The 27,430-nt window shown below is 43.2% G+C and overlaps 1 protein-coding gene across 2 annotated transcripts in view; it reads right to left on the bottom strand.

The window, feature by feature from the left end:
* Positions 1 to 27,430, bottom strand: part of PRKCH (protein kinase C eta) — a 231,216-nt gene that overhangs the window by 19,033 nt on the left and 184,753 nt on the right. For both annotated transcript variants that reach the window (XM_007986896.3, XM_007986897.3), the window contains exons 11-12: positions 2,055 to 2,193; positions 1,176 to 1,364 (exon numbers count right to left, since the gene is read on the bottom strand). In XM_007986896.3, coding sequence (XP_007985087.1) covers positions 1,176 to 1,364; positions 2,055 to 2,193 — 328 coding nt within the window. The remainder of the gene's footprint in view (positions 1 to 1,175; positions 1,365 to 2,054; positions 2,194 to 27,430) is intronic.

The raw sequence follows: 27,430 nt of genomic DNA, 5'->3' as shown, positions 1-27,430 counted from the left end.
AGAATCGAGCCATGTGTTATGATTCACTTCGGTAATATTTGCCTCAGAAGGGTTTCTGTGAGTATTCCTCTTTTAGTGATGTAGAGAATTCTCAGGGACAATCAAACCTTCAGCCCCAGTACACAGTGACCCACATAAAAAATGTCCTTGAAATGGCACTGATTATAGGGCTAGAAGTTTCTAAAGAGAAACAAGTCTTTCAACAAGATAGCAAATATTTCTCACATTTTGCTTTTGCCTCAAATTACTGAAAGGATATAACTTAAGGATAGTAATTCTTATGCCATAGATACTATCCAACAGAATATAGATTGTTCTGATTTATCCCTTCTCAAACAACTGATCTTTTATTTGCCTTTATATCCCCTCTGCATATAGTAGGTGAAAAAACATGATTTTAGAACTCAACTAATGTGGTTACAGAATTGACCCAAATTACATGTACTTTATTTTCAACATAAAGGCGTCCAATACATGTTTTTCCTCAATTCAAAGGCGTCCAGCACAGTGCCTTAAATGCACACACAGAAAAGACTTTCTCAACATGATCCATTACAACACTGCACCTGCAGCCTGGGCGTGGCACCTGGCTTGCATAAGAATAACTTGGAGGCAAAAGAGATCTGCAGAGGTTTGGAAAACCTTCCTTCTCCTCTCCCAGCCCTAAGAGAAAGGCCCTTCATCCTGCTCCTTGAAGATGCCAACAGAAACACAACTGATATAATAACAGGCTGGGAATGGCATTCGCTTGACCCAAAACTCTGGCATGGCCTGACTGTATGAAGGGGAAACATCACCTCACAACTGATATAATAACAGGCTGGGAATGGCATTCGCTTGACCCAAAACTCTGGCATGGCCTGACTGTATGAAGGGGAAACATCACCTCCCCTCAACTAAAGTTTGAAGCGCTAGAAATACTTGCTATTTGGCAAACAAAGTTATCAAGGACTATTGAAATTGGCCCCAAAATAACTATTGCATAAAAGAGGGTGTATTACATAAGAGAGGGTAACAGCCTGAGAGAACTCTGGTTCTTTGCTTCTTTAGATTAGAACACAAATTTTAGTTAGAGCTAGTGGTTTACTGGTGGGAGGCACTGAAAAGACACCAGAAGCACATAAAACAAGCTGGTCTGCAATAGATCAGAAACTAGCTGGGTAAGCCAAACTTACAGATTTGAGGATCCCTGTGGCATCTTCATGGAGCCAGGTAGGGTAGACCACCTCGTCATTCAGTATGGCCTCAAAGAGGTCATCTTCGTTCTCTGCCTCAAAGGGCGCATGACCGCAGAGCATCTCATATAGCAACACACCCATTGCCCACCAGTCTACTGCAGGCCCATACAGCATTTCCTGGAGGATCTGTGCAAAGGGGGCAGCGGGAGAAGGTGGTTCATACATCAGATTAACAAATGTGTTCTTCATAACTAGGGAAATTGATGCATTAGGAAATATCAAAGTTTTTTTTTTTTTTTTTTTTTTAAAGTCTCCTGTGCTAGCATGCATATTTCTTTCCATTTCTACAGAGTGGTCTGTTTTCCCTGTGGTCAACTCAGAGATGCCTTCTCCGGTATGGTGAGCAAATATTTATGATTGGGCCACAGTGATGGGCTCGTGCAGATCCCGAACAGAAAGGGTTCTGGAAATATATCAGTGAGGGAAAAAAAAGGAGACTGGGTTCACTCACTCATACGGGAAGGATTCAAGAACCTTTCTTTAGTTCTGCTAAATGATGCTGAAATTAAATCACTAAGTAGAGACGAAGAGGAAAATAAATAGCCATGAGTGGCATTCACTTTGTCTTCATTTAGTGCTAAAGCCCAAAGCAACTGCAAAATCTACAATTTTTTTTTTTTTTTAACTCAAATTCTTATTAGAGTGACTTAGGTCATTTTCAGCCATCATTCACCCAATGAGCCATAAAGGAGTCTAGAGGTGTCGGCTTTCAACACTGCCCCCAACGCTGCAGCACATAAAAGCAGCCAGTGGCATTTCTGGTCAGAGTTACTGAAGAGCTCAGATTTCAAAGCTGCATCAAGCAGCTGCACTCACCTCTGGAGCGATATAGTCTGGGGTGCCACAGAATGTGGCCGTGGTGACGCCATTGCAAATCCCCTCCTTGCACATTCCGAAGTCTGCCAGTTTACAGTGACCCTCGTGGTCCAAGAGGACGTTGTCCAGTTTCAGATCTCTGAAAGATGCGAAGAGCAGCATGAGATAGGGCAGCCGGATCCCAAACCATCCACCTCTCAGAATGGGCACTCACACACATGCACTCACACACACACACACACACACACACACACAAAGTGCGGCCACATGCGGCCGTGTGAGCTTCTCTGTGCTATCTGGATGACAAATTTAGATCAAGTCTCAGAACTTGCCTCATGGCTCCAAGATGATGGGCCCATTAAGAATGGGCTAACCACAGGAAAACGTAGGCTGTCCTTTAAAAACGGAGGGCAGAATGTGGCTTTTCTAGGCTTTCCACTTACCTTGTACTCAGCCTATCCCCCACCCTCCACTCTAGCACCCATCTCTACCCATCAGAGTCAGAGTGAACACCCCTAGGGGAGGTGGCCACTGTGTGCCAGGGGTGGTGACAGGCACTAGGAGCACAGCTGATCTTCATCTGCAAGGAACTCACAGTGTAATGGGAGACAAATATTTCCTAGGCTAGAAGCTCCATGATGGCCGGGATTGTGTTTATGTGGTTCGCCATTATGCCTGGCATAATGTACTTAAGAAATACTTGTCAGCCGGGTGCCTGTAATCCCAACACTTTGGGAGGCTGAGGCAGGCAGATTGCTTGAGTTCAGGAGTTTGAGATGAGCCTGGGCAACATGGTGAAATCCCATCTCTACAAAAAATACAAAAATTAGTTGAGCATGGGGGCATGCACCTGTAGTCCCACCTACTTGGGAGGCTGAGGTGGGAGGATCACTTGAGCCCAGGAGGCTGAGGCTGCAGTGAGCTGAGAGTGCACCACTGCACTCCAGCCTGGGCGACAGGGTGAGACCCTGTCTCCAAAATGAAAAGAGAGAAAAAGAAAGAAGTGTGTGTGTGTGTGTGTGTGTGTGTGTAAAACAAATAGATATATATCTTATATACAGACACACACACACACAAATGGACAGGATAGACAGGGGAGGGGCAGGGGAGGGGGGAACACACCAATTGCTGTATCATCCTAGTGGCATGATGAAGGCATGAACCAAGTGCTACGAGAGAAACGTAAGAGAGAACAATTCCTTCCAGTGGGAGGAGAGAGAGACAGCCTCACAGCAGAAGTAGAAATTGAGCTGGGTCTGAAAGCATGAGTCAGAGTCTCCCAGGCAGAGAAGGGGGAGTGAGAAGGCTGCCATGGAGAGGCGGATGGGGCGGGGACACGGCAGCAAGCCCAGTGGTGTGGCTGTGCAGGTGGACTCAGAGAACCCCGGGTATGGTGGAGGAGGCTGAGGGGCGGGCAGCACAGGACACAGGAGTGCTGGGGCCATGAAAAATCCCAGGGCTACAAGGAAAGTTAAGTCCTTCAAACCATGAAGGGTCCTGAGTATCACACTAAGGAATTTTCATTTTCAGATATTAGGCAAAAGGAACTTCCTGATGCTCCTTAATTAAGGGAGTAACTGATTCCTGGCTGGACAAGAAAAGATCGGTTAGGGGAGGCTGAAACCGTCCAGGGAAGAGATGTTAAGATCTGAACCAGAACAGTGATGAATAGAATGGAAAATAAGGACTCAGTCAGGAGAAAGGAAGTAGGGCTTTGGTGAAAGCAAAATCAGTAATAAGGCTTGATAATCACTTAGAGATGGGCAGAGAGAAGCAGCAGAAATGACTCCTGGGTTTCTGTCTTAAATCCAGTAGGTTTGTGGGGATGTTAACCAGGAAAAGGAAAACCAGAGTGAGAAGAGGGTTTGTTTCTGGGTACCCCAGGTGCACAAGAAGCCTAATAGATTATGGAGACTCTGGTTCAAGGCATTTTCCACTCCTCCTCCAATCCCTAAGAGCAAATTCACATGGAAGGAAGTGAATATTCAGCAGCAGGATTGTTTAGTAAAGAGTCCTCAAGGTCGGCAGGAACATAGCCGTGTACGATAAAGCTGTCTATAAATAAAAGGCAGTGCTCTCTTAAAACAACCCGCTTCCCAGCACAGGCACAGGGTTCTCCTGTTGCCAATCATACCCCAGGGCACTGTTACAGAGGGAAGGTGGCACTGCTAGCCTCACAGGCACAGTCTAGACTGGACAGAGCAGCAGCTTGGCCTTTTGGGTGAGACATTTACACTTTGGTTTTTAAAGGAACAATATGCTCAGAGGCAACCCACATAGGCTGATCAGTGACGAGGAAGCTGCAGGTCACTAGGGTGGCCTGGAGCTTTGTGGTTAACTGCCATTGTGGGAGGCTGCCATGGCCTTGGGCTGCCTGGAGCCCCCCTTGCTGTGGCATCTTCACAGTGGCTGCAGCTGACTGCTCTTTCTGGAGTGTCACATTCACTGTGGGTCGTATCAGGGCACTTAAGGTTCTATTTTCCTGCCTCAGTGTGAGAATCAAGGTCTGTTGGCCTGCATGGCCCAAGGCAAAAGGTTGGTCTCTGTCCAGCCTGGATCACGTTGCTGGCTTGGAGGAGGTAGGTGATGACAGAACTGGCATGACTGGTTTCCACACGGTGTCCTGTGAGTTGATACAGCCTGGCCATGCAGGTCTTACAGAAAATGGCCACTAGAAAATGCCCAGGAATGGAAAGCAAGTCTGGTATTCCAGGAATCCCCAGTAAGTGTGGTTAAAGCAGCAAAGCTTTCATGGCACGGATCAATGGAACGTAGAACAGACTTCTCTGCTCTTAGCAGCAGCCTCCCCAGGTGTCAGGGGCATAAGGCAAAGGCATGCTGAGTACCTGTGCACCCACTTCAGCGAAGCAAGCTTTCTGTGTCTCTAACACAAACCCAGTCCTGGCTCCAAATCAGCCCTTCTCCATGCAGAATCCCATGTCGCATATAACTAAGTGTTTTCAGCGGGCTGATTTGTGGAAGCTGCTTCCTCCCCTTGCCCCACCACATGCATACAATATGAGCACAGCCAATTTAACCTACAAGAGGTTGCAATCACAGCAGCCCAGGTCGGGAGCAGGGGTGAGGATGATTGGGGTCCTGTCCCGTGAAGGAGGCCAACACTCTCAGTTCTTCCACAAGTGTTTTCTGACTTGGGAGGCACTATAAGGCCTGGGTGCCTGGCTCTTCTGGGGCTGAGGGCACACAGTAGAGAGGCACCTGGCTGAGGTTGGACACGCTAGTCTGCAGCCCCAGGAGAGAGCACAGCCGGGGGGACAAAGCCCATGAGCCCAGCTTTATTGACACTGTGTCCTAGCCTGACAAGCCAGGCCTGTGTGGACCTGAGCCCAGAACACTCTCACTCACATTTCCAAACAAGGTCACTGAGTTTCAGAATTTTCCCGAAGCCAGCATGCCTGCTGAAGTCTTGGAAAGGATCTTCTTGGGCAACAGAAACAAGTGCTAACAGAAATCCACAACGGTCTCAAGAGTTGACCCGCAGTTGCTTAAGAGCTTGTGACTAATGTCCCAGGTAAGAGGTCTGACTGCTTATTACTCAGCTGTTGTCATGGGCAGCAGGAATTGCGCGGGGAGGGAAAGTGCTGGGCCATCAGTTTTGTCCGTCAACTATTACAATCAGCTCTGCATGGGGAAGTCTTGGGACGCAGCTCTCAGAAGACACAAGTGGGCAAGACAAGAATATGACTCATCCTGGTCACAGGATGCCCGAGGCCACAAAGGCAGGTTAGACACCTTAATCCTGATTTCAATCTAATTTTAGGCATTCTCAGAACTGTGTGAGCCGTAAAGGAAACGCCATGGCTGTTCTCACACCAGGTGCTATCTAGTAAGACAGATCACTCAAACTGGGATCCCAAGAGGGTTCAATTAAGCGCATAATGTAATTCCAGGTTACCAGTTCTGCCTTCAGCAAAAGTATCTCATACCTGCTCTGTGAAGTCTGTCCTGATGTCCCCAGAGAGTCATAGTAATATCAACTCTGCTTCTAGGGTGCCCAGTTTATACTTCTATGATAGCACACCCTGCACTGTATTCCAGAAGGCTCTGTCTGTGCATCTGTCTTCCTTTTTAGCAGCTCCAGCATGGTCCTGGCAGGAGGTGCTGACCAAAGGGATCCACAGAAGCATTTCAGATGGACCTCAATGTGACTGCCCTGGCCAACTCGGAGCCTATCTTATTTTTAGGGGATGGAAGGACACTCCATAAACTTCGCTCCAAAGTACTTAAACTTATAAAAAGCCACATGTTTTACCCCTTAGAGAGACTCGAGAGGGAAAAGAAGAAACCTGAAATCAAAATTTAAATTATTCTCTTTGGTGAAGCTGGAGAAAGAAAGAGATTTTGAAGGGTCAATTATTAAACAACGAGGATCAAGCAGAACACTTATCCTTGTGCTGGCTTGCATCCAAACGGAAGAGCAGAACATGGAGGGGGTGACTCAAACAAAGCCAAAGATTACAGAGCCATTTACAGTCATGGTCAGCTTCCACTCTAAAGGGAAATCATGCCTTTATTTTTTTTGTTAAAGCAAAAGAAGTCACCCTAAGCCTCCTGACTTTAGTTTGAAATATGCAGAGGTCAGTTTTTGGCTTAGGAGTGCCTCAGCTTCCTATGCCAACATGTAACTCAGCAGCCGAACTTAACAAGGCTACACAATGAAGATTACAAGTTCATACAGGGCAGAGGCTCACATCCTAAAATGCCAAAACCACAATTACCGGCTCGCCATTCATTAGCTCATTGAGCACCGGTATTTAATAGCTACAGCTTTTGTCATGCAAGCATAGAAGGGTAGAAAGAGTTATTCTATCCTCTGTGCTTGTCTGAAAGCTACATTGTTCTTGCTGGGTAATCAGGGTTACTTAAAATGCCCACAGTAGTTTCAGAGAGAATTCCCAAGTGATTGAAGACAAAGGAGATTCAGAAATTGGATTTATTTTGTTTCCACCATAAGCTATCCCGAGAGTAATAAAACAGATTGACATGAGTCTTACTGCTTAGATCACTAGAATCAGTTACTCTTCCAAAAGAGATAAAGGAAAGCGAGCTGAGAGCTGGCTCCTTGAACAAGAATGAATCTAGGAGGCTATTTATATGAACTATTTTAAACATATTTTTCAACTTTTATCATGGGAAATTTCAAAATAGACAAAAGTAGGGAGAATGACACAACTCTCATACCGATCAAACAGCCTCGGCGGCTGCCACTGTACATCCAAACATGTTCCCTCTCTACATCGACTCCCTCCCTCCCTGATCCATCTTTTATCAGATTATTCTGAAACAAATCCAAGACATGAACTATGTCATCTATAAACATTTTAATATCTGAATCTAAAAGATAATATTTAATAAAGTACAACTTTGATACCCGTTAGCACAAAATACACAGTCAATTTATGATTGTCAGCATACTGCCATTTGTCTGTTGCTCCTTTGGGGGCGATGAGTCTGTGGGTCTGTCCAGAAAACCTGGAAAAAAGCTTTTGTGAATAACAACAATAACATTGTCTTCAGTGGTGAACATACACTGAATGTTCATCAAATGCTAAGTGCTTTATCCATATTATTTTATCCTCAAAATAACCCTATGAAGTAGGCTCTACCCCAAGATCATATAGCTAGCTAGACAGGGGTAAAATCAGGATTCAGATTTACTTCTGCTCACCTCCAAGGCCTGGGCTTGTAACTTACTACACCAGGCCCAATCCCTTCTATGTAGTGGTGTCACTGGCCAATCCTCCTGACAGACTGTTTCCCAAAAGGACTTTAATTGAAACAAGAACCACCTGAGAGAATCAATAAATATCCTAAGATGGCACTATGATAAAAGGATGTTTTATGCATATTAATATGAAATGCATAATTGAAATACTGCAAAGCAAGGTTCTTTTCTTCTTCTTCTTCTTCTTCTTTTTTGCTTTGCTTCTTAGCTTGTGCATAAATAAAGAGTTCAATGGATTTTACAGTCCTTGAGGATATAGGAATAGGGGAGTGCACAGCAAATCTCTCAAGTGGTCAAATGTGCAGATCATTTGCTGCCTTCCCCTGAGGAGGAGGAACTAGCATGTAGGTAAGTGTGAAAAGGGGGCATCTGCCAAGTGAGTGAATGTGGGTTATGATCTTAATTTCAGAATAAAACTACTTAGGACTGGCTTGTGTTTCGAGTGTCTCGGTTTATACTTAAAATTGTTTCAAAGCAAGACTGATTGTATTAAATTGGCAAAAGACTTTTGAAAAGTCACGGAATTAGCAAAAGCGTAACATCTGGTTTCATCTTGAGTTAGACAGTAGTGCCATTCAAGTATCACCTGACATGAGATATCCATCCCTTCACCCACCCAACCGTTCTTTGAGTATCGTCCATGAGCCTGGCCATATGCCAGGATCTTGGGATACAACAGTAAGCAAAGGGGGCACCATTTCTACCCACAAAGGGGTTAATATATGGTGGGAGAAGCAGACAGATCACCATACAAGTAAATTTACAATTATCAACTGTGGTGAGTGCAATGAGGAGAAAACATGGGAATAGATCAAGGGATGGCCTGACCTAGCACTGGGGGAAGATTTCCCAGGAAAGTGACATTTGAACTGAGCTGTGAAGATTATTAACCAAATGAAGAGACAGAAAGAAGGGAAAGTGAGGGTAAGGAGAATTTCAGAAGGAAGGAACAGAGGTGAGGGGGTTCAGTCAAGAAATGAAGACTAGTGTGGTTGGAGTCCTGGGTGGCGAGAGAAGGGAGCACTGAGACAGGAGACAGCAGGGACCAGATGAGGCAGGGGCCAGTGAGGATTTCAGTCTTTAGCCCAATAAACCATGGAAAACTCTGACTCAGGAGAGGGGTGACATTAGATTTTCATTTTACAAGACTCCAGATCAGAGGAGTTGAGAATGAACATGAGGAGATCATTTGGGAAACTACTAGAGTATCCAGGAGATAAATGATGGTGGCCTGGTATAGGGAGGGCGGTAAGGTAAAGAGAACTAGATGTGTCAAGAACTATTGGGGGAAAGCAATGGAATTTAGTAATAGAAGGATGTAGGGGATAAAGGGAAGGAGGTATCAGCAGGTTCTCGATCACAGAATTTATTTTGGACAGATTGAGCTACTTTTTTTAGACATACAAGTGGAGACATTTAATAAGCAGCTGAATACACATGGCTAGATGTCAAAGGGAAGGCTGGATCAGAGCTACAAATCTGAGTCATTACCTGGGTGTGGATGAGTTCACCTCGGGAGAAGGAATGAAATGAGGAGAGAGCCTGGGACTGAGCTTTGGGAAGAGGATCTCCTGAGGCCAAGATCTCTGGTCTTCTTTACACTGAGACTACAAAAACTAGTGATGAATTATGCTCACAGTAGGGTAGCAGAGCTGTGTACCTAGAGAGTGGGGCCCAAATCTTTTGCCTCCATATGGGCCATCTATAGTCCAGGTAAGCTTTAAAAAGATTAAGGCCAGGCACAGTGGCTTACGCCTGAATCCCAGCACTTTGGGAGGCCAAAGCGGGAAGATCACTTGAGCCTGGGAGGTCAAGGCTGCAGTGAGCCATGATCACACCACTGTACTCTAGCCTGGGTGACAGACTGAAACTCTATCTTAAAAAATAAGTAATTAATAAAATAAAAAGATTAGAAAAACATCAACCTTGTACATTCAGAATAACTCAATGAATTCTTTTCAGGTTAAATTCTCAATCTCTGCTATGTGATGTGATACTCTTGCGAGTGTAAAATTAAGAATCTTATTTTACAAAGATATTGGCTGCTGCATCCTATGTAATTAGCAAAAAAGCTAAATTATGTATCAATCGTGGAATGGCTAAATTATGGTATTTCTATGACAGAATCTTATGAAAGCTGCCAAAATTTTAAGAAGGACTAAAAATGTAAGGAAATGTTTATAACAGAATCTTTAAATGTTATTTGAAAATGGTTTTTTTGATTATAAAAGTAATATTTTCATTATATAAAATTGATCATTCCTGAAAAAAGTACAGAGAAAATGATGATGGGTTCAAAGTCTTCCAATCTTTTCTTCTCAATGCTACACTAACACAATATTATACAGCAACATACTTTTCTCACTTAACAATTGTCTTGGACATATTTATACCTCCTATGCCTCTGGCTCATTCTCTATAATGGTTGCACACAATTCCATTATAAAAATGTACCACAATTTAACCAGTTCCTCTACATAAACATTTGGGTTATTTTAAATTTTTTGCACCTTCAAACAATGGAGTAATGAACATGATTTGCACACTTGTAGGAGTGTTTATTTAGGATACATTTTTTTAGAAGTGGAAATGCCACATCAAAGGGCATAAATATTTAAAATTTAAACAGATGTAGAGAAATTGTCTTCCAAAAGGGTTGAATCAATTTATATTCCCACCAGTAGCACATGAAAGTGTCAATGTTTTGGCTTCCTTGTTCAGGCTAGATGGAATCATCCTTATAATTCTTGCCAAACTGCCAGTGAAAAATGAGCTCATTGTTTCAACTTCATTTTTTGACTATTAATGCAATTAAGCTTTAAGAAAAATATATGTTTAAGGGCCATTTGTATTTTTTCTTGCCTATTCACATGGTTTAACCATTTAAAAACTTGAGTTGTTTATCTTTTTGATTATTTTTTAAGAAGCTCATATTACGGAATAGTAATAATTTGTTATATTGGTTGTATGGGTTGTAAATATTATTGCCTGGTTGAAGTTTTGTTTTGATATAGTCCAGTTATCAATCTTTCCTTCATAGCTTCTGGGTTTCATGACTTACTTATATAGGCTGATACAATGCTAAGTGAAAGAACAGGATACAAAGTTATATTTTCAATATTCTCTTAATTTTGTTACAATTGTGAGGGAGAGGGATAAAGAAAAGGAGAAAAGACAGGAGGAAAAAGGAGATGAAGAAACACATAAAAGTCTATTTCCCAGTGATATGCTTATGAGTGATTTTTGTTTTCTGTTTTGGATTTTCTAAATTTCCTATAGGAATCATGTGTTACTTTGTTAACCAGGAAAAAAATCATTAAAATGTGTTTACATATTCTAGCTTTAATCCTTTTTTTTTTTTTTTTTTTTTTTGGTTTCTGTAGTGTTTAAGGCCATAATTCCCAAGGAAGAGGTGCAGGGAAAAGGACTCACTGGTCAGAGTGGAAAGGATTTCTTTTGGAACCCAGGCTCCAAGGGAATGTTGGAAAAAAACATCTTATTTGCTTAGAGAACCTGCACATTTGTAGACTTAGAATTGAACTTGTTGCCATCAGTTCATTTTTTTTTTTTTTTTTTTTTTTACCACAGAAATTACTTAGTGTCTACTAAATGTCTATGATTGTTGTGGATGGCATTTATATTTTCAATAGCTCCACAATGTGTCCCTGAAGTCTGAATGAACTTAAGTATGAAAATGAATTTCCTACTAAAAGCAGCGCATTCCTAATTATTAAATGAGGCCCCTGTGCCATTTCTCCTCACAGACACTTAATCTGGTGTTCCTGAGACTGAGCTATTGGAATATCTGCTGAAGACCATGTATATGAGATGTGAACACTCATCATTATGAGGCTGAATGCAAAATAATTCATTTTATAATGAAGCAAGTCAGTAAAACAACATCCAGCCCAGTAAGTGTTACCAAGGCTCTTCTGAGGCTCTTCCCCACTACCCCTCATACCTCCTCCCAGCAGCTACTTGGGATGAGAAATGACAAAAATGACTCTTATTTGAATCTGGTTATTTTACCCTCTTTAAAACAGAGCCAGGGCAGGAGAACTGCTTCAGTCTAGGAGATTGGGACCATCCTGGGCAACATAGTGAGACCCTGTCTCTACAAAAATTTTATTTATTTATTTATTTATTTATTTATTTATTTATTTATTTATTTATGGTCTCATTCTGTAGCCCAGGCTACAGTGCAGCAGCGTGATCACAGCTCACTGCAGCCATGACCTTCTGGGCCCAAGTGATCCTCTCACCAGCTATCTGAGTAGCTGATATTCCACGCATATACCACCGGCTAATTTTTTAATTTTTTGGAGAGATACGGTCTCGCTGTATTGCCCAGGCTGGTCCTAAACTCTTAGGCTCAAGTGATCCTCCCTCCTCAGTCTTCCAAAGTGCTGGGATTGCAGGTATGAGCCATTGTGCCCAGCTATACAAAATTTTTTAAAAAACTTAGCCAGGTATGGTGGCACACTCCTGTAGGTCCAGCCACTTGGGAGGCTGGGGTGAGAGGATTGCTTGAGCCCAGAGGTTGGAGGGTACACTGACCTATAATTGTGCTACTGAACTCCAGCATGGGCAACAGAGCAAGATCCTGTCTCAAAAAACAATAATGAAACAAAGAAACAAACAGGGTACAGACTCACAAACTAATTCCCATAGACTAGGTGTTGGTCTTCATCCTGTTCTGGGTGTTCGATGCCCTTGACGTGTAGGCAGTATGCTCCCACCATCACCACTGCAGATACACAGGACCAACTTAACTTGAGCAAAGGGACTGAGAGATTTCCCTTCACTTTGTCTCATGGTAGAAAAAATAGACCAAAAAACCCCCATTTGCTAACTCTCTGGACAAATACAAGAGGAAATGAGTTTGATAAACATCCTCAGTGTACCAAACATACATCTCCTTAGGACCATCAAATAAATGAGCCATCGAGCTGACAGCCGAGCCTCATAATTTTTTTTTTTTTTTTTTGCATTTCACAACCCCTATCACCATCCCACCCAGGAGAGCTGAAATTCCCTGGCTAAAGCGGTGCAAATTTATTTAGCAGCTCCTTACAGTACTTTTATTTTATGGTTGCCAAGAAAACCTCTCTCACAGACTCTCCTTGCCAAAATGCTCAGACATGATACCTGGCAGCGGGTCAGCTTATAGATGCACTCAATGATGAAAAGCAGGAAGGCCAGAGGACTTCAGGCAAAGACACCAGGAGACAACAGACCCTTGGCGGCTAAGGGTCTCCTGACCATAGGGCCTTGCTCTGATAACACAGACTGGATGCTGTGGCCAATGGTACACTTGGACCTGACAGTCCAAGGGGCATAAAACAGCCAACAAGCCAAATATCTTCCCCAGTGCAGACAGCCAAGTGCAGCTGACCCACAGAAACCACTGGGTCGGCTTTGCTTCCTGGAGGCAGAATCCAACAAGGAAATGAAGGTTTTCTGACAGCCAGTCACCCAAGGGCAGGAGGACAAATAGCATCCAAGAGCCACGGCAGATTCTGAGAGCCACCAGCCAGGAACGGGATAGGTATGAAGGACCCTTTACTGGCTGGCTGCCTGCAGGGCATGTGCATGAAGATGACAGAATGGTTTTGAAGATGAGTAATCAGAACTCAGTTCCCTCTTTAACATTAATATCTTAATCACAACCAGGGGTTGTTGTGGCACAGAATAAGGATGGGCAAGGACAGATGGGTCCTGCTAGCCTTATGTTGGACACATGGCACCAAGACCAACAAACGAGTTCATAGAGTGAAACTATTAAATGTTCCAGGGCACACAGTGCTAGGTAAATGCTAGCCATTATCAGCACTGTCACTGTGGTTGTTATTAAATGGATAAAGCTATGGCTCTCAATCTCAGGAAGGTAAGCCAGACACCCGAGCTGTCATACAAATACACAGAGCAAAGAGTAATGAGACGTCTTAGCCTGTCTACCCATCCTGGTCCCCTCTAATGGAAACAGTGCTATTCTTACCAGAGGAATACAGACCCCTATCAGCACTGAGGCCAGTTCCCTGAAGACATTCAATTGTCAGAAAATAGCGATGTCCTTGCTTTGCCAGCACTGGAATTTTTCTTCGACTTGGGAAAAGCAAGCAGTGAAAGTTGCAGCCATTTGCTATCCCAATGCAAGGCTTTGCACAACGTGTGAAAAGGGAGGTGATGATGAGGAACGCTTCACGACAGGAAAGAGCAGAATTTATGGGACCAACCTCAGGAGGGATGTGCAGGCTGCTTTTGGAAATTGGCTAAACGCAAACTGTTGCCAGCATTAGTAACGCCTCACGCAGTATCAGAGGGGAGGCAGCCTGCCCACTAGAATCAGAACTGCGGCCACCTCAGCAGGTCTCATCTGGTTCCCTGCTATCCCCATGAGATTAAACCTGAGCCATCTAAACAGAAACCTCTGAAAAACCCAAAAGGACGCTTGTAGTTCAGAACCACCTACAGGCTCTTGGAATTAAAAACATACCTCACATTTTACTTCTAGATTACAGATGATATTGCTTGGTTCTCTAATTATGTTTTGCATAAAAAGCTTTGCTTCTCCCAATTGGATTACAAACTCTAAGGTCAGGTCTGGAATATTTCTCATATCATCTCTAGAATATCGATCACGGGCTAGACACAAGACGGCAACACACACAGTACTAAGTGCAGGGAACTTTACTGATTTCCTACCAATACTGGACTCACACCATAGTAACATGTGCAAAAGGCATCACATTTTCCCCTAAGAAATCCCCTTGGGAGAACTCACTGGTACTTCTTGAGCACTTACTCTGGCCCCAGCACTTGGTTTTGCAACCAAAGGGCCCAGTTTTCCCAAATAGCCATTTAGTTGTTTTCTTTAAATATCTAAGTACTTACAAGTGGAGACACTGTTTGAAGAATGTTTCTAATTTTGTGTCATAGCATTCTTAATAAAAGTCATTATTAAATGTGCAAGTGTGAGTCATTATAACTTCCTAAGATCTTAAAAGTAAACAGAATTCAAAAATCAGGGAAAATTTATTTTTTAGCCTATGTGTGTTATTTTTACTTTAGAAAGTGCCACCACCATACGTGCTACCAAAAGTAGCAGATGACTGGACTAACATTCTTCTTGCCTAAATGCTGGATTAATCTTGACCCAATAAATAGTGGCTATTTCAGTTTGGAGCCCTGTGCCACATAGAGAGATGAGCCAAGGGCAACTTCCCAACCATGCTTTTACGGTGGCTTCCCTCAATCTGCTTACCTCCCCTACCCAGGTGGACTTGGGGAGGTCATATAACATCTCATCTGTCTGTCTGATTTCAACGGGCAGCATATTGTGAGGCTATGGGCACAGACTTTGGAGCCTGATTAGCAGAATTTAGTTTTAGTTTTACCAGCTGTGTGATCTTGGGCAAGTTACTTAACCACTCTGGGTTTATTTCCTCATCAAGAAATGTAGATAACAACAGTTCCTGCCTCATAGAAATTATGAGTTATTTAATGCAAATGGCTTAGCATAGTGCCTGGAATGCATTAAGTGCTAAGGAACCCTTGGCTATTATTTATTCATCAACAAGAAAGATAATATCTATTGTCATGATTTTTATCAGAATCGATATTGATAAAGAGTAAAAACAAGCTTTGTAAATTCTAGATAACCGCTGCAAGCTTTTGCATTTTGGACAGGTAGGCCTACTATTAAGTGACACATCTGGCTTATAAACTACTTTCTGGGTAATAAAGCCAGGAGCCAAAGCCAGATGGGTCATACAGTGTCATGGTCTGTCACCAGGACCTTGGGGCAACAAGCAAAATGCCTCCAGAACTGGTTAAACCCCACCCGCCACAACACCCCTGTCTATTGACATCTCTGCTAAGACCAAATTCTGATGCATTAAGATACAGGAATTAAGATCTCTGTTTAGTGTCAAATGCCTAGATCGGTACGATGACAAAAAGCAGGTTTAAGTTAAGGTTCATTTGGTTCATCCTAGATTATCAAATGCCACTGAGTTCACCACAGGTGACTGGTTCTGGTAGGTAGAATAAGTTGATTGAAGAAGGATGAGGGAAGTCACTGAATCCTGTTGCTATCCATGCCACCACTGTGGCTGGAGAACTTTATTTCCATTCTGGAGGATTTCGAATCTCCAGAAATAAAACACAAAATTCCTAGGAAGTGAAACAGTATCTGTACTTCACAATGTAATCAAATAAAATTCAACTGTACAGCCAGTCCTTGTTCTTCACCATCTCCCTGTCTAATTGCTCAGGAGCTATACCCAACGGCAGATGCTGGTTTGACACACTCAGTGGTGTGATAACACCCAGATCATGCAAGGCCACCTGCAGACTTTTCTTTTAAAATGTTCACTGTTATAAACAATTCTGTGATAAATGAAGGAATCTTTTTGACATGTCTAAATCTATGAATATTTTTATCATGTATTTTCACAAATTAGCAATCAACTCCAAGTGCCGTGTTCACATTTAAGAATTTAAATCAATGCCACTGCACTGGTGTTTGCCTTCCTTGGTCATGGGGACCAAAGGAGGCAGGCAGAGAGAACAAATTTCAAAATCCTGCCTGGGCTGTTATATGACTTATTTCTCCACCTAAAATGTAGTCTCCATGAGGAGAGGTGACTCACTGCATTCATTTCTATATGTTTATATTTCGGAGTGACCTTTGGTGCCTAACACAGTGCTTTGCAAATAGCAGGCCCATAATAAACGGCTGTTAATCTGAACAGCAACTCCCTCCCCGACCATTGGGTTTGGCTAGGTTCCGAGGAGACTGCAGTGAGGAAGGATTAGGGAGGATGTGGGGGGGACTAGTTGGGAGCTGGGTGGATTCTGGTTTGTGCTGGGACCCTGGTACCCATCTGGGACCTCTAGGGCCAACATGAAGCTGCTATTGCCTGCAGAGGTACCCTGTCTTGGGGATGACCTGAGACCAGGACAGCACACTTTGTGGCTCTGTGGCTCTCAAGTCCACCTCAGACCAGGTGTCAATCCGTCAAGACCAGTCTAGAACCAAACCGATTCCAAGAGATAACAATGTGCCCTGCTTGGTGACTGCCATTCATGTTTGGCTTATAGATGAGAAAAACCTTTGTTCCTTTTTTTTTTTTTTTTAAAAGGAGAGGAGTACTAAAAATTCCACTGACTGCCCAAACAGGATTGACATGAATTTAACTGGCTACTGAAGGACACAGTGAACTCTTGGAGTGGCTTCTGTCATTAAGACAGGGTCTGTGAGCAGACAGGTCAGCCAGGTTGGGCATCAGGCTGGTGTCCTGGTATCCCCAGCACTTTCTGATGGACACAGATTCTTCCCTTTCTTCAGAGGCAGTAGGCGTGGGTGAAGCAGGGCAGGCATGCTGGAATGCTTGTGCTATCCGGTGACTGTTCAGGTGAGTTAGTCAAAGGACAAGAAGAACTGTCTTGAGTTAGGAAGCAGAGTTTGGTCTTAGTTCTGTCGCCTTTCTGGGCCTCAGTTTCCTCATCTGTAAACTAATGGGATGGGACACGATGATATTCCCTCCATATTTCTCACATCAGTCAATCACTATATCCATATGTCCTCCTCTGCCCAGGGCAATGCTACTCAAAATGTGGTCCACAAACTGCTGCTTATCTGCAAACTGGCACTGACCCATGGTGAGGTAAAAGTAGAGGCACAGAGTTTTTAGAAACTTTTATAACTATTTGACAGTATGACAAACTATCATACTGTCATACTATATGACAATATATGTCTGCTGAATCTAATAATAAACATGTGGGCCTCAGATTTATATGTATTTTGAGATTTCATTTTTCTAGTAATTTACTCTTAATATATTTTATAAAAAGTATTGGTCCTAATTGGATGGAAAAAGGAAAAATTAAAACACATTGGTTTACCACCACAGACAAATGGAAGAGCCCATTTCTCTCCTGGGCTGACTTCTGCACTCTTAACTGAAGTGTCTCTCTCCAAAGCCTCTGCATCCCTTCCTTGGCCAAGTTTGGTGTCTCTCTGCCTGTGCTCCAATGGTGTTCGGTACATGCTTCTAACAACAGCATTTCTTGCACTGACTGTATCTGTTGGTTTCCCTGCAGATCTTCTCCATGCTTATTTCAGCTCTCTAGCCCCAGAACAAGGTGCCTAGCACAAGGCTGGGTAGCCAGTTAAGTACTAACTGAACTGAACAAACTCTGAGTTTCTTACCTTAAACTTTGGTTGCATTCCCTTTATCCATACACTCCTTGAGTGTAAAGTGTAAGGTTCTGTGCATGGTGGATGCTGAGGAAATGAGGAAGCAATGGTGAGAACTGCTTTCTGCATCTGGTGGTAAATCTTTTATGCTACCAATCCCATTGCACTGTTCCTTTTCCAGCTCTCAGTCTGATTCTACTCTTACTGTAAGTGTCAGCTTGGGCAACACAGTGGGACCCTGTCTCCATAAAAAATTTTTTAAAACTAGCTGGGTATGGTGGTGTGTACCTCTAGTCCCAGCTACTTGGGAGACTGAGGTGGAAGGATCACATGAACCCAGGAGTTTGAGGATATGATCATGCCACCGCACTCCAGCCTGGGTGACAGAACAAGACCTTGTCTCCAAATAAATGAACAAACAGACTTATTTCAGAAAACCCAAAACAAAGAAAATTGGGCTTGTAGGTACAAAAGTCAGTGACTAATGTGTGTGGCTGGTGATTAGAAATCCTTACAAACCAGACAAGACAAATCACTCCTGTACATCTTGCATAAAATTAAAAGGTCAGTCAGGAAGAAAAGGAATGATGAAATTTCTTAAGTTCATCAAGCTGAAAAGCTCATTTGATGCTTTGGGTTTTTTAAAAAGGCATTTCATGGAAAACTCCCAAACCAGAAGAGATGGAATATTACATAGGAAACCATTTAAAAGCTCAGAAAATCCTTTAAGCCCAAATCAAAGAATGCAATTCCCATCATATGGAACTCATTTCTTTTTGAAAGTCAGTAAGTCAAAATTTTTTTTTTTACCAGGAATCGGCTGGTTCCCACTGCGTTTTTTCCAGAGAAGGCAGTTTGGGAACACAGTTCCAGAACCTCAGCCTCATGAGTTCTACTCCTGGATTTTCTGTCTGAGGCTGTGGAAAAATTCTCTTTCCCTCTCTGCTTCTGAGCCCTACTTTAAACAACAAAAAACAAACAAACAAGCAAAAAAAGGGCATGTGATCATCTGCCCAGTTTCTGGATGTAGTGTATGAAATCCTGTCCTGGGAGCTCCCTGAGTGCTTCTGATCCCCAGAGCCAGACAGCCTATGCTCACGTAGAGTTTGTAAAACACAAGCAAGCACCACAGACACGACGAATGATATATTTTCCCATTAGAAAAGGAACTCTATTCCTCAAATTACGAAACACAGAATCAACTGACAAAAAAAATTTACCAAAATTCAAGATCTGAAAAACATGAATTATTTGAAAGTAGAACATTTCAACTGTCTAATCTAGGTTTAAATAAACAAGCTAGAGTGCCAGCCACTCAGATAAAAACTGCAGTTTCACTCTGAGTTTTACAGCCTTTCCATACAATATTCTATCTGCCCACAGAGCCTGGATCCCGTCGACACAGAAGTGAACTTGAAGTTTTTGATCTGGGTTGCGTGACACGTTCCTGACTAGGAAGGTGGTGCTATCTCTCCTCCTGTAACTTTCCACTGATGCAAAGGAGGTCACAAGCGCCAGGAAGCAGCAATGACAAGTGTGTGTGGGCAGAGGATCATGTGCCAAGGCGGGGCACAAGCTTTCTCTTTCGCAAGCAGCATTTGTGCCATCTTATTGGCACACATCGGGGAGGCTGTGTGCCTTTGTAGTTTATGCCAGAAAGGAGCCAAGCCTCCAAGCTATGGCTCTGGGAATGCCTTTTCTTCCTTATGTGGTTCAGGAGGCAAGGAGCTTCCTTCACTCTGCCAGGCCCTCAGAGGTGAGGACTTGGAGCCATCCGAGAGGCTCTGGCAGTTCTGGGTCGGGGGCTGCCTCTAGCAGGCTGGAGCCAAGTGTGACAGGTGAGTGGCCTGGAAGGGTGCCCTTTGCCCTCCTAGGAGCCCCCCAGGCAGGCTCTGCAGTGGGCCTTCTAAAGGAGGCTCTGCAGCATGTATTCGCCCTGGACCACGGTCACCTGCCAGGCATTGGCTCTCAAGAGCAAAACCACAGGTTTAATAATTCTACATCCCAACCAAATGGAGATAGTTAATTATCCCACTTGCTAGTGCCAAGGAAAACTCACCGGCTATATGAAAAGGAAGAACTGATGGATAATACGAGCAGAGGCTCTACTTGAGTTATTAAACCAAAGTAAGATTAGAGTTCACTGTGTGATGACTCTACTTTCAGGCAAATTGGAGGCAACTACAAACTTAAATCCTACCTAAGTCTCTCATCACTCCTAAGTGTCTCCTCTGGAGGCTCCTCCTCCTCCACCCTCCCTTATAAGGATAGGTGGTTCCCTAAGGTTCTGTTCTTGGCTCTTGCCTGGGTTTAATTCCAGCATTCCTGCCACACCATATGGTACCTTTGTGCACATTAGAAAAAGGTGCCCCTTTCTCAAGACATCTGACTGCCATCTGCCAGAAAATTCATAGTCATTACACAAATCTACAATGACTAGGATGCAGTGGCACTCCCTACAGTTGTTTAGGGCCCGATCTGCCCAGTTGTGCACAATTGCCCTGCCTGGCACTCTACCTGTGCAGTTGAATCCCATGAGTTCAAGTATTCCCCTAGACAGATGGCTCCCCAATCTAAATCTCTATCCCGACACCTCTCTCTGGAGTGCCAGGCCTACATCTCTAACTGCTTTATGGGCAAAACTACTAGAAGTGTTTCTTCAAACACAAAAAAAATAAAAACTAAACTGTACTCCGTTGCTGTCCCTACTCAGTTAAAAGCTCCTTCACTGGAAATCTTGGAGTCATCTTTAATGCCTTGGTCCCCCATTCACATCACTGGACTCCCTTCGATGTGAATCGCTCCCCCTCCTCTTTTCCTTTCTCTTCCCACCATTACTGGCTTGCCCCAAGCTGTGACTGTTTCTTGCCGGACCTGTGAGAAGACCTCCTACTTGAACTCCTGGCTTCCAGGCTCACTTCTCTGTACTCTAACACACTGCATTTATTTCCTGTTAGTCTCTTTCTCAAAAACCTCTGATGGCTTCTACTGAAAGGCAAATAAAGCCCACACTTCCTAGCCCAACATTCAAAACCTTCCAGGTTCTCACCCCCACCTAACTCAGTTGCCACCTCTGCCCTGCTCCTTCCCAGGCTCTGGTCCTCTGGTCATACGGAGTCCTCATGATTCCTTAGCACAGGATGCTTTTCTGCCTCCATGCCTCTGTCCCTATTGCTATGTCTACCTAGCATGGACTTCCCTGTTTCACTGTTAATGGAAAACTTGCATATCAGGCTCAAGTGTCATCTCTTCAAAGCCTCCACTGAATCTCTCCGTCAGCATTCATAGTTTGTTTTGTTTTGTTTTGTTTTGAGATGGAGCCTTACTCTGTCACCTAGGCTGGAGTGCAGTGACGCAAGCTTGGCTCACTGCAACCTCTGCCTCCCAGGTTCAAGTGATCCTCCTGCCTCAGCCTCCCAAGTAGCTAGGATTATAGGAACCCACCACCATGCCTGGCTAGTTTTTATTTCATTTCTTTCTTTTCGTATTTTTAGTAGAGACAGAGTCTCACCATGTTGGCTGGGCTGGTTTCGAACTCCTGACCTCAAGTGATCTGCCCACCTTGGCCTCCCAAAGTATTGCGATTACAGGTGTGAGCCACCACACCAGTCAACATTCATAGTTGTCTTTTCTAAGCTCTCATTGTATTCTGTTTGCATTTCACTCTGAGCATTTATGGTACCATATCTTACACTGTCAATTTATGTGTGTTTGGAATTACCAGTAGTCTAAATCCTGAGAGCAAAGATCCTGATTTATCTTTTGATCTTCAGAGGCAAACAGCACAAAGCAGGTGCTCAGGACCTGTTGAACCTGGTAACTTAATGGTGGAGAAGTCTCCCTCGTGGTCAAACAAAGCCCATGGATGGCTTAACAATGGTCTCTGAGCCTGCATGTTTTCAAAGTGTCAGTCAACAAAGGGCTAATGAGTGTGTTGGAGTATGCCAGTCATAGGATGAAGGGCATTGTCCAAACTAAAAAAGTCATTTAAGACACAAATACATATTTATGCTGTAATTTACAATCTGCATCAAATGCAATTCCTGGAAACTGCAAACTCTGGTACCTTGGAGAGGGAATGGCAGGATTCAGGGGCCTCTTTCTGGAGTCCACTTCTGTCTCTGCATAGCTCTCCAGACCTTGGACTGGCTCAGACCCAGCACTCAATGCTAATAATGCATTACAGGAATATGAACATTAATCAGAATAATGGTCACCTTGGGGAAAGTGAGAACATGGATGGGAATCAAGTGAGGACAAATGGGATGCATACAAATCTAATTGGTAGCATTGTCTTGAGAAAATAACAGAAAAAAACTTGACTCTAGGTTCTGACTGAGTAAAACAATATCCTCATGTTTCACTCTTCAAGATACATCTACAGAGTCAAGAAAGTTAGCAAGGAAAGACCATTTACAACACATGGCCTCATATGCAAGATAAACTCAACCATCTTATTCATGTTTTTCATCTTTACCATATGTGATATTGGGACATCCAAACCCACTCCTCTTATCTGAGACCATATCCCCCAATTTCTGGGAAAGAAATGACCAGGAGCACAAAGATACCCAAATGGAAACTGGGGAGGTGTAGACTGACTGCTTTTCTGACACAGTGGACTTCATACATCCTCCTCCTGCAGAAGACTGACCAGAATATACAAAAGGAAGCACTTTCAAATTTAACTGATCATTTTACCCAACTATCGAGGCTCTGTCTTGTTTCCCTTTTGCTGTCAGTAAGATGGCCTTAATAATACCGTTAACAAAGCCACCCTCTGTCACTGTGCCTAGAGAGGAAACAATTCCTCTGTCACTACCTAGAGAGGAACACAACTCTAATCCCTGCATCGCTTTGATTCATGAGCTGTGCTGCTCTCCCCTTTGATGCTTCTGAAACAGGAATGTTCCTTAAAACTAATGGCCAAAAAAAAAAAAACCAAAACACTTGCCAGCTGCTAGTATCGTCGTTTTAATCAAATCAGCAATCATGGGCATTTTGTGATCTGTGGTTTTTTTGAATCAAGGAAATTCAGTAGTTTTTATCATGTCAACTGCCATGTCAATTGCCATGTTAAAGGTTGGGGGACCAAAAGGAAGAGGATTTTTAAAAATAACTGCTTTGACATACAAAAAGCTGTAGATATTTAATGTATGCAACTTGATGTGTTTGGAGAGGTGTATACCTCTAAAGTCATCACTACTGTCAGTGCAATAAACCTATACATCATCTTCAAAGGTTTCCTCCTGCCTCCTTTGTGTTTTTTCTTGGTGATAAGAGCACTTAAGATGTACTCTCTTAGCAAAATTTTAAGTATACAGTACAGCATTGTTAATCATAGGCCCTATGTGGTACATCAGATTTCCAGAGCTTATTTATCTTGCATAACTGAAATTTTGTACCCTTTGACCGACATCTTCCCATTTCTCTGTCCCCCAACCACCCTTGGCAACCACCATTCTACTCCCCGCTTCTATGAATTTGACTATTTTAGATTTCATACATGAGTGAGATCATGCAGTATCTGTCTTTCTGGGTCTGCCTTATTTCACTTGGCATAATCTCCTCCAGGCCCATCCACACTGTCTGGAATGATAGGATTTCCTTCTTTTTTTAAGGCTGAATAATATTCCATAGCAAGTTTTCTTTATCTATTTTTCTGCAGAAGGACATTTAGATTGTTTCCATATTTTGAGTATCATCAGTAATGCTGCAATGATCATGAGAGTGCAGAGATCTCTGAGATTCAGATTCCAGTTCCTTTGGTTATAGATTCTGGAGTGGGATTGCTGGGTCATATGATAGTTCTATTTGTAATTTTTTCGAGGAGTCTCCATATTTTTCTGCTTAGTGGCTGCACCAATTTACATTTCCACCAACAGTGCATAGGGTTCCCTTTTCTTCACACCCTTGCCAACACTTGTCCTCTGGTTTTATGACAACCATCCTAACACGTATGAGGTGATATTTCATTGTGGTTTTCATTTGCATTTCCCAGATGGTTAGTGATGTTGAGCACCTTTTCATAAACCTACTGGCCATGTGCATATCTTCTCTGGAGAAATGTCTACTCAGGTCCTTTGTCCATTTTAATCAGGTTATTATTACTATTATTATTTTTTGCTATTGGGTTGTAGAAGTTGCTTATATGCTTTGGATACTAACCCCTTAACAGATCTGCAACTATTTTCTCCTATTTCATAGCTTGCCTTTTCATTTTGTCAAGTGTTTCCTGTCCTATGCAACAGTTTTTTAGTTTGATATACTCCCTCTCACTTATTTTTGCTTTTGTTGGCTGTGCTTTTGGTGTCCAAGCGAAGATGATTTTAGCAGGGAAATTTAGGGCTTAGATATGTGCATTCACCTTCAGAGAAAACAGTCTGTGGTCATTCCATTTGAAGACCCCACTGCCTTAGAAGAGGCTTCGTGGAGGGCCCCTGCCTGTAGGAGCTTTCTTACTGTTCCACACTATTGCATTAAATGCCGGTTCAGGAAGAGCCACTTTGTGACCATAGGGAAGATCAGGCAGCTAGGTCCCTGCTTCTTAGGGTTTTTTTCTCTACTTGGGAGCCTGAAAATAAAGAGCCCCAGGGCAGCTGGTTCAGGGCTGCTTCCATCCTTCATGGAAGTCTGAAGAGAAACTTTCTGGAAGAGTGGCAGGGGGAGGGGTTGGCTAAAGAAGAAGAGAAGATGAGCTTTCCAGAGAAACTCATGGGAGAGCCTGGGGGGTTCACATTTGGTTCAGGAAGGCCAGCACTGCACACTAGAAATAGCCCCCATCCCTGGACTGGCCGGGACACCACTTACCCACCCCCCTGACTTCAGTCAGAGCTGGGACGTGCAGCCCCACTGACGTGAGGCCTGCTTGGTGCACGGAAGTTCCTCCTGCTGACTCACACTGAAGTACCGCCGCAATATGGAGAAATTCCATGACAAAAGACAGTATTCCTGACATTTTCCCAAGCACTCAGATTTTCCAGTAGATTACACTGAGCACAGTATTTCTGTCATCCACACTGCGTAGGAATAGCTCAATGTTTCCAAAGTGAAGTGGAAAAACTCACCATGGTAGTAAAATTCTAACGCTGCTCTCTTTTTCTCTGAGACCCACAAGGGGACCTATTGAAATGTAGGACTGAACCAGGCCTGGCAGGCGTTGATGTGGAACTAAAGTATACCTGAGGACTCTGGAAAAAGTGGATACATGGCCAGAGCCAAATGCAACCTGAGGACACTTCCTGCGGGTCTGGCCTGGGGCTCCTCACCTTTCTTAACTGAGCTTTAGGTGAATGGATATGCCAGTCCCCTCTGCTTAGAACCGTGAGACAGGAGTGTCCCCATTGGCCTCCACTCTGAAGGTATTTGAGTTTGAAACCCCAGAAAAAATACTGTTATAGACTGAATGTTTATGTATCCCCAAAATTGGTATGTTGAAACTTAACCTTCAGTGTGACTGTATTTGGAGGTGGGTCCTTTGGGAGGTGGCTAGGTCACGAAGGTAAAGCCCTTGTGAATGGGATTAGTGCCCTTAGAAAAGAAATCCGGCTGGGTGAGGTGGCTCATGCTCGTAATCCCAGCATTTTGGGAGGCCGAGGCCGGCGGATCACCTGAGGTCAGGAGTTTGAGACCAGCCTGACCAACATGCAGAAACCCCATCTCTACTAAAAATACAAAATTAGCCAGGCGTGGTAGCGCATGCCTGTAATCCCAGCTACTCAGGAGGCTGAGGCAGGAGAATCACTTGAACCTAGCAGGTAGAGGTTTCAGTGAGCCAAGATCATACCATTGCACTCCAACCTGGGTGACAGAGCAAGACTCCATCTCGAAAAAAAAAAAAAAAAAAGAAAAGAAAAGAAATCAAATCCTAGGGAGCTCTCTCACTGCTTCCACCATGTGAAGACACAGCGAGAAGGCAGCTATCCACAAACCAAGAAGCAGGCCGTCACCTGACACCAAATCTGCTGGTACCTTGACCTTGCACTTTCCAGCCTCTAGAGCAGTGAGAAATAATTTTCTGTTGTTTACAAGCCACCCGATCTATAGTGTTCTGTCACAGCAGTCCAAATGGAGTAAGAAATACTTTAGACATTCAACAGTGAAAGAAGTGGGGAGAAAGGTATCTGTCTCTTCACTTCCTTCAGCTCTATGAAATAAAACCACAAATAAAAGCTCACTTATTTCCTTCCATGTAACTTTCACAATTGGTAATTACTTTTACTTGTTTGTGTGCTTATGCTAGAATGCCTGCTTCCTGTGGGCAGTGAGCGGCCTATTGTGGTCACTGCTATATCCCTACGCAAAAAATAGGTCTCAATGAACATTTGTTGAATGAGTAAATAAATGACTGAATGCATGGATGGATTAATAAATGAATGCAAACCCATGAAGTTATGGCTACAGACAAATTTATACCTCATGTAAATATATTAATGTCACACATAAAGGACATAAAACAAGAGGCATAAAGGAAAGGCAATTTCCCCCAATGTGTCTTTGAAACTAAGGTAGTGACTGATATTAAAAAAAAAAAAATCTGTTCCTAATGCTTTAGTTACTAAATTTCCAATTTCTGAACGAGAGGAGAATACTCCATCAAAGGAAAATGCTGGAGAAATTCCCCTCCTACAGAGGGACCCCTCTCAATTTGTAAAAACACCCTTTTTCGTTTGGTTCTACCATCTTAAAGAAAAAAAAGTAGAAATGCAGATACCCCTTTGTAGGATGACCATGCAGTGTACCATCCAAAATGGGCCTCAGATGGCCAGGTGCGGTGGCTCATGCCTCTAATCCCAGCACTTTGGAAGGCCGAGGTGAGTAGATGACTTGAATTCAGGAGTTCAAGACCAGCCTGGCCAATACGGTGAGACCCCCCATCTCTATTAAAAATAACAAAAATTAGCCAGGCATGGTGGTGAGCACCTGTAATCCCAGCTACCTGGGAGGCTGAGGCAGGAAAATGGCTTGAACCCAGGAGGTGGAGGTTGCAGTGGAGTACCACTGCACTTCAGTCTGGGCAACAGAGCAAGAATGTCTCAAGAGAAAAAAAAAAAAAACACCCCAATTAAAAAAATGGGCCTCTGAGAGTAAAAGGGGTCATGAAGGGGGATTATGGGAGCAAATTTGGACTTTTCCAGGCAAATGATGACATGGGGTCTGACCTACCTCTGCACCAGGTAAGTTAATCTAAGCTCATTCAAAGTTAAAACAATTTTAAAAATAATTCTTCCATTTAAAGTGTGTTGTTTATTGAACTCTTCTTATCTTGAACTCTGATGAGTTTTTATATTGAGAATTAATTATTGCAAAGTAAAGTATCTTGAGCTTCTCCGGTAAGTTTTTGATTCTAGAGTTAAATCTTAAAACACAAAGTATAACACAGGTCACTTTCCCTGGATGATATATCAAGTGAGATATTGTGAA

This window comes from Chlorocebus sabaeus, chromosome 24 (genome assembly GCF_047675955.1).
Source record: "Chlorocebus sabaeus isolate Y175 chromosome 24, mChlSab1.0.hap1, whole genome shotgun sequence".
Lineage (NCBI taxonomy): Eukaryota > Metazoa > Chordata > Mammalia > Primates > Cercopithecidae > Chlorocebus > Chlorocebus sabaeus.
This window is presented reverse-complemented; position numbering and strand designations above follow the sequence as displayed.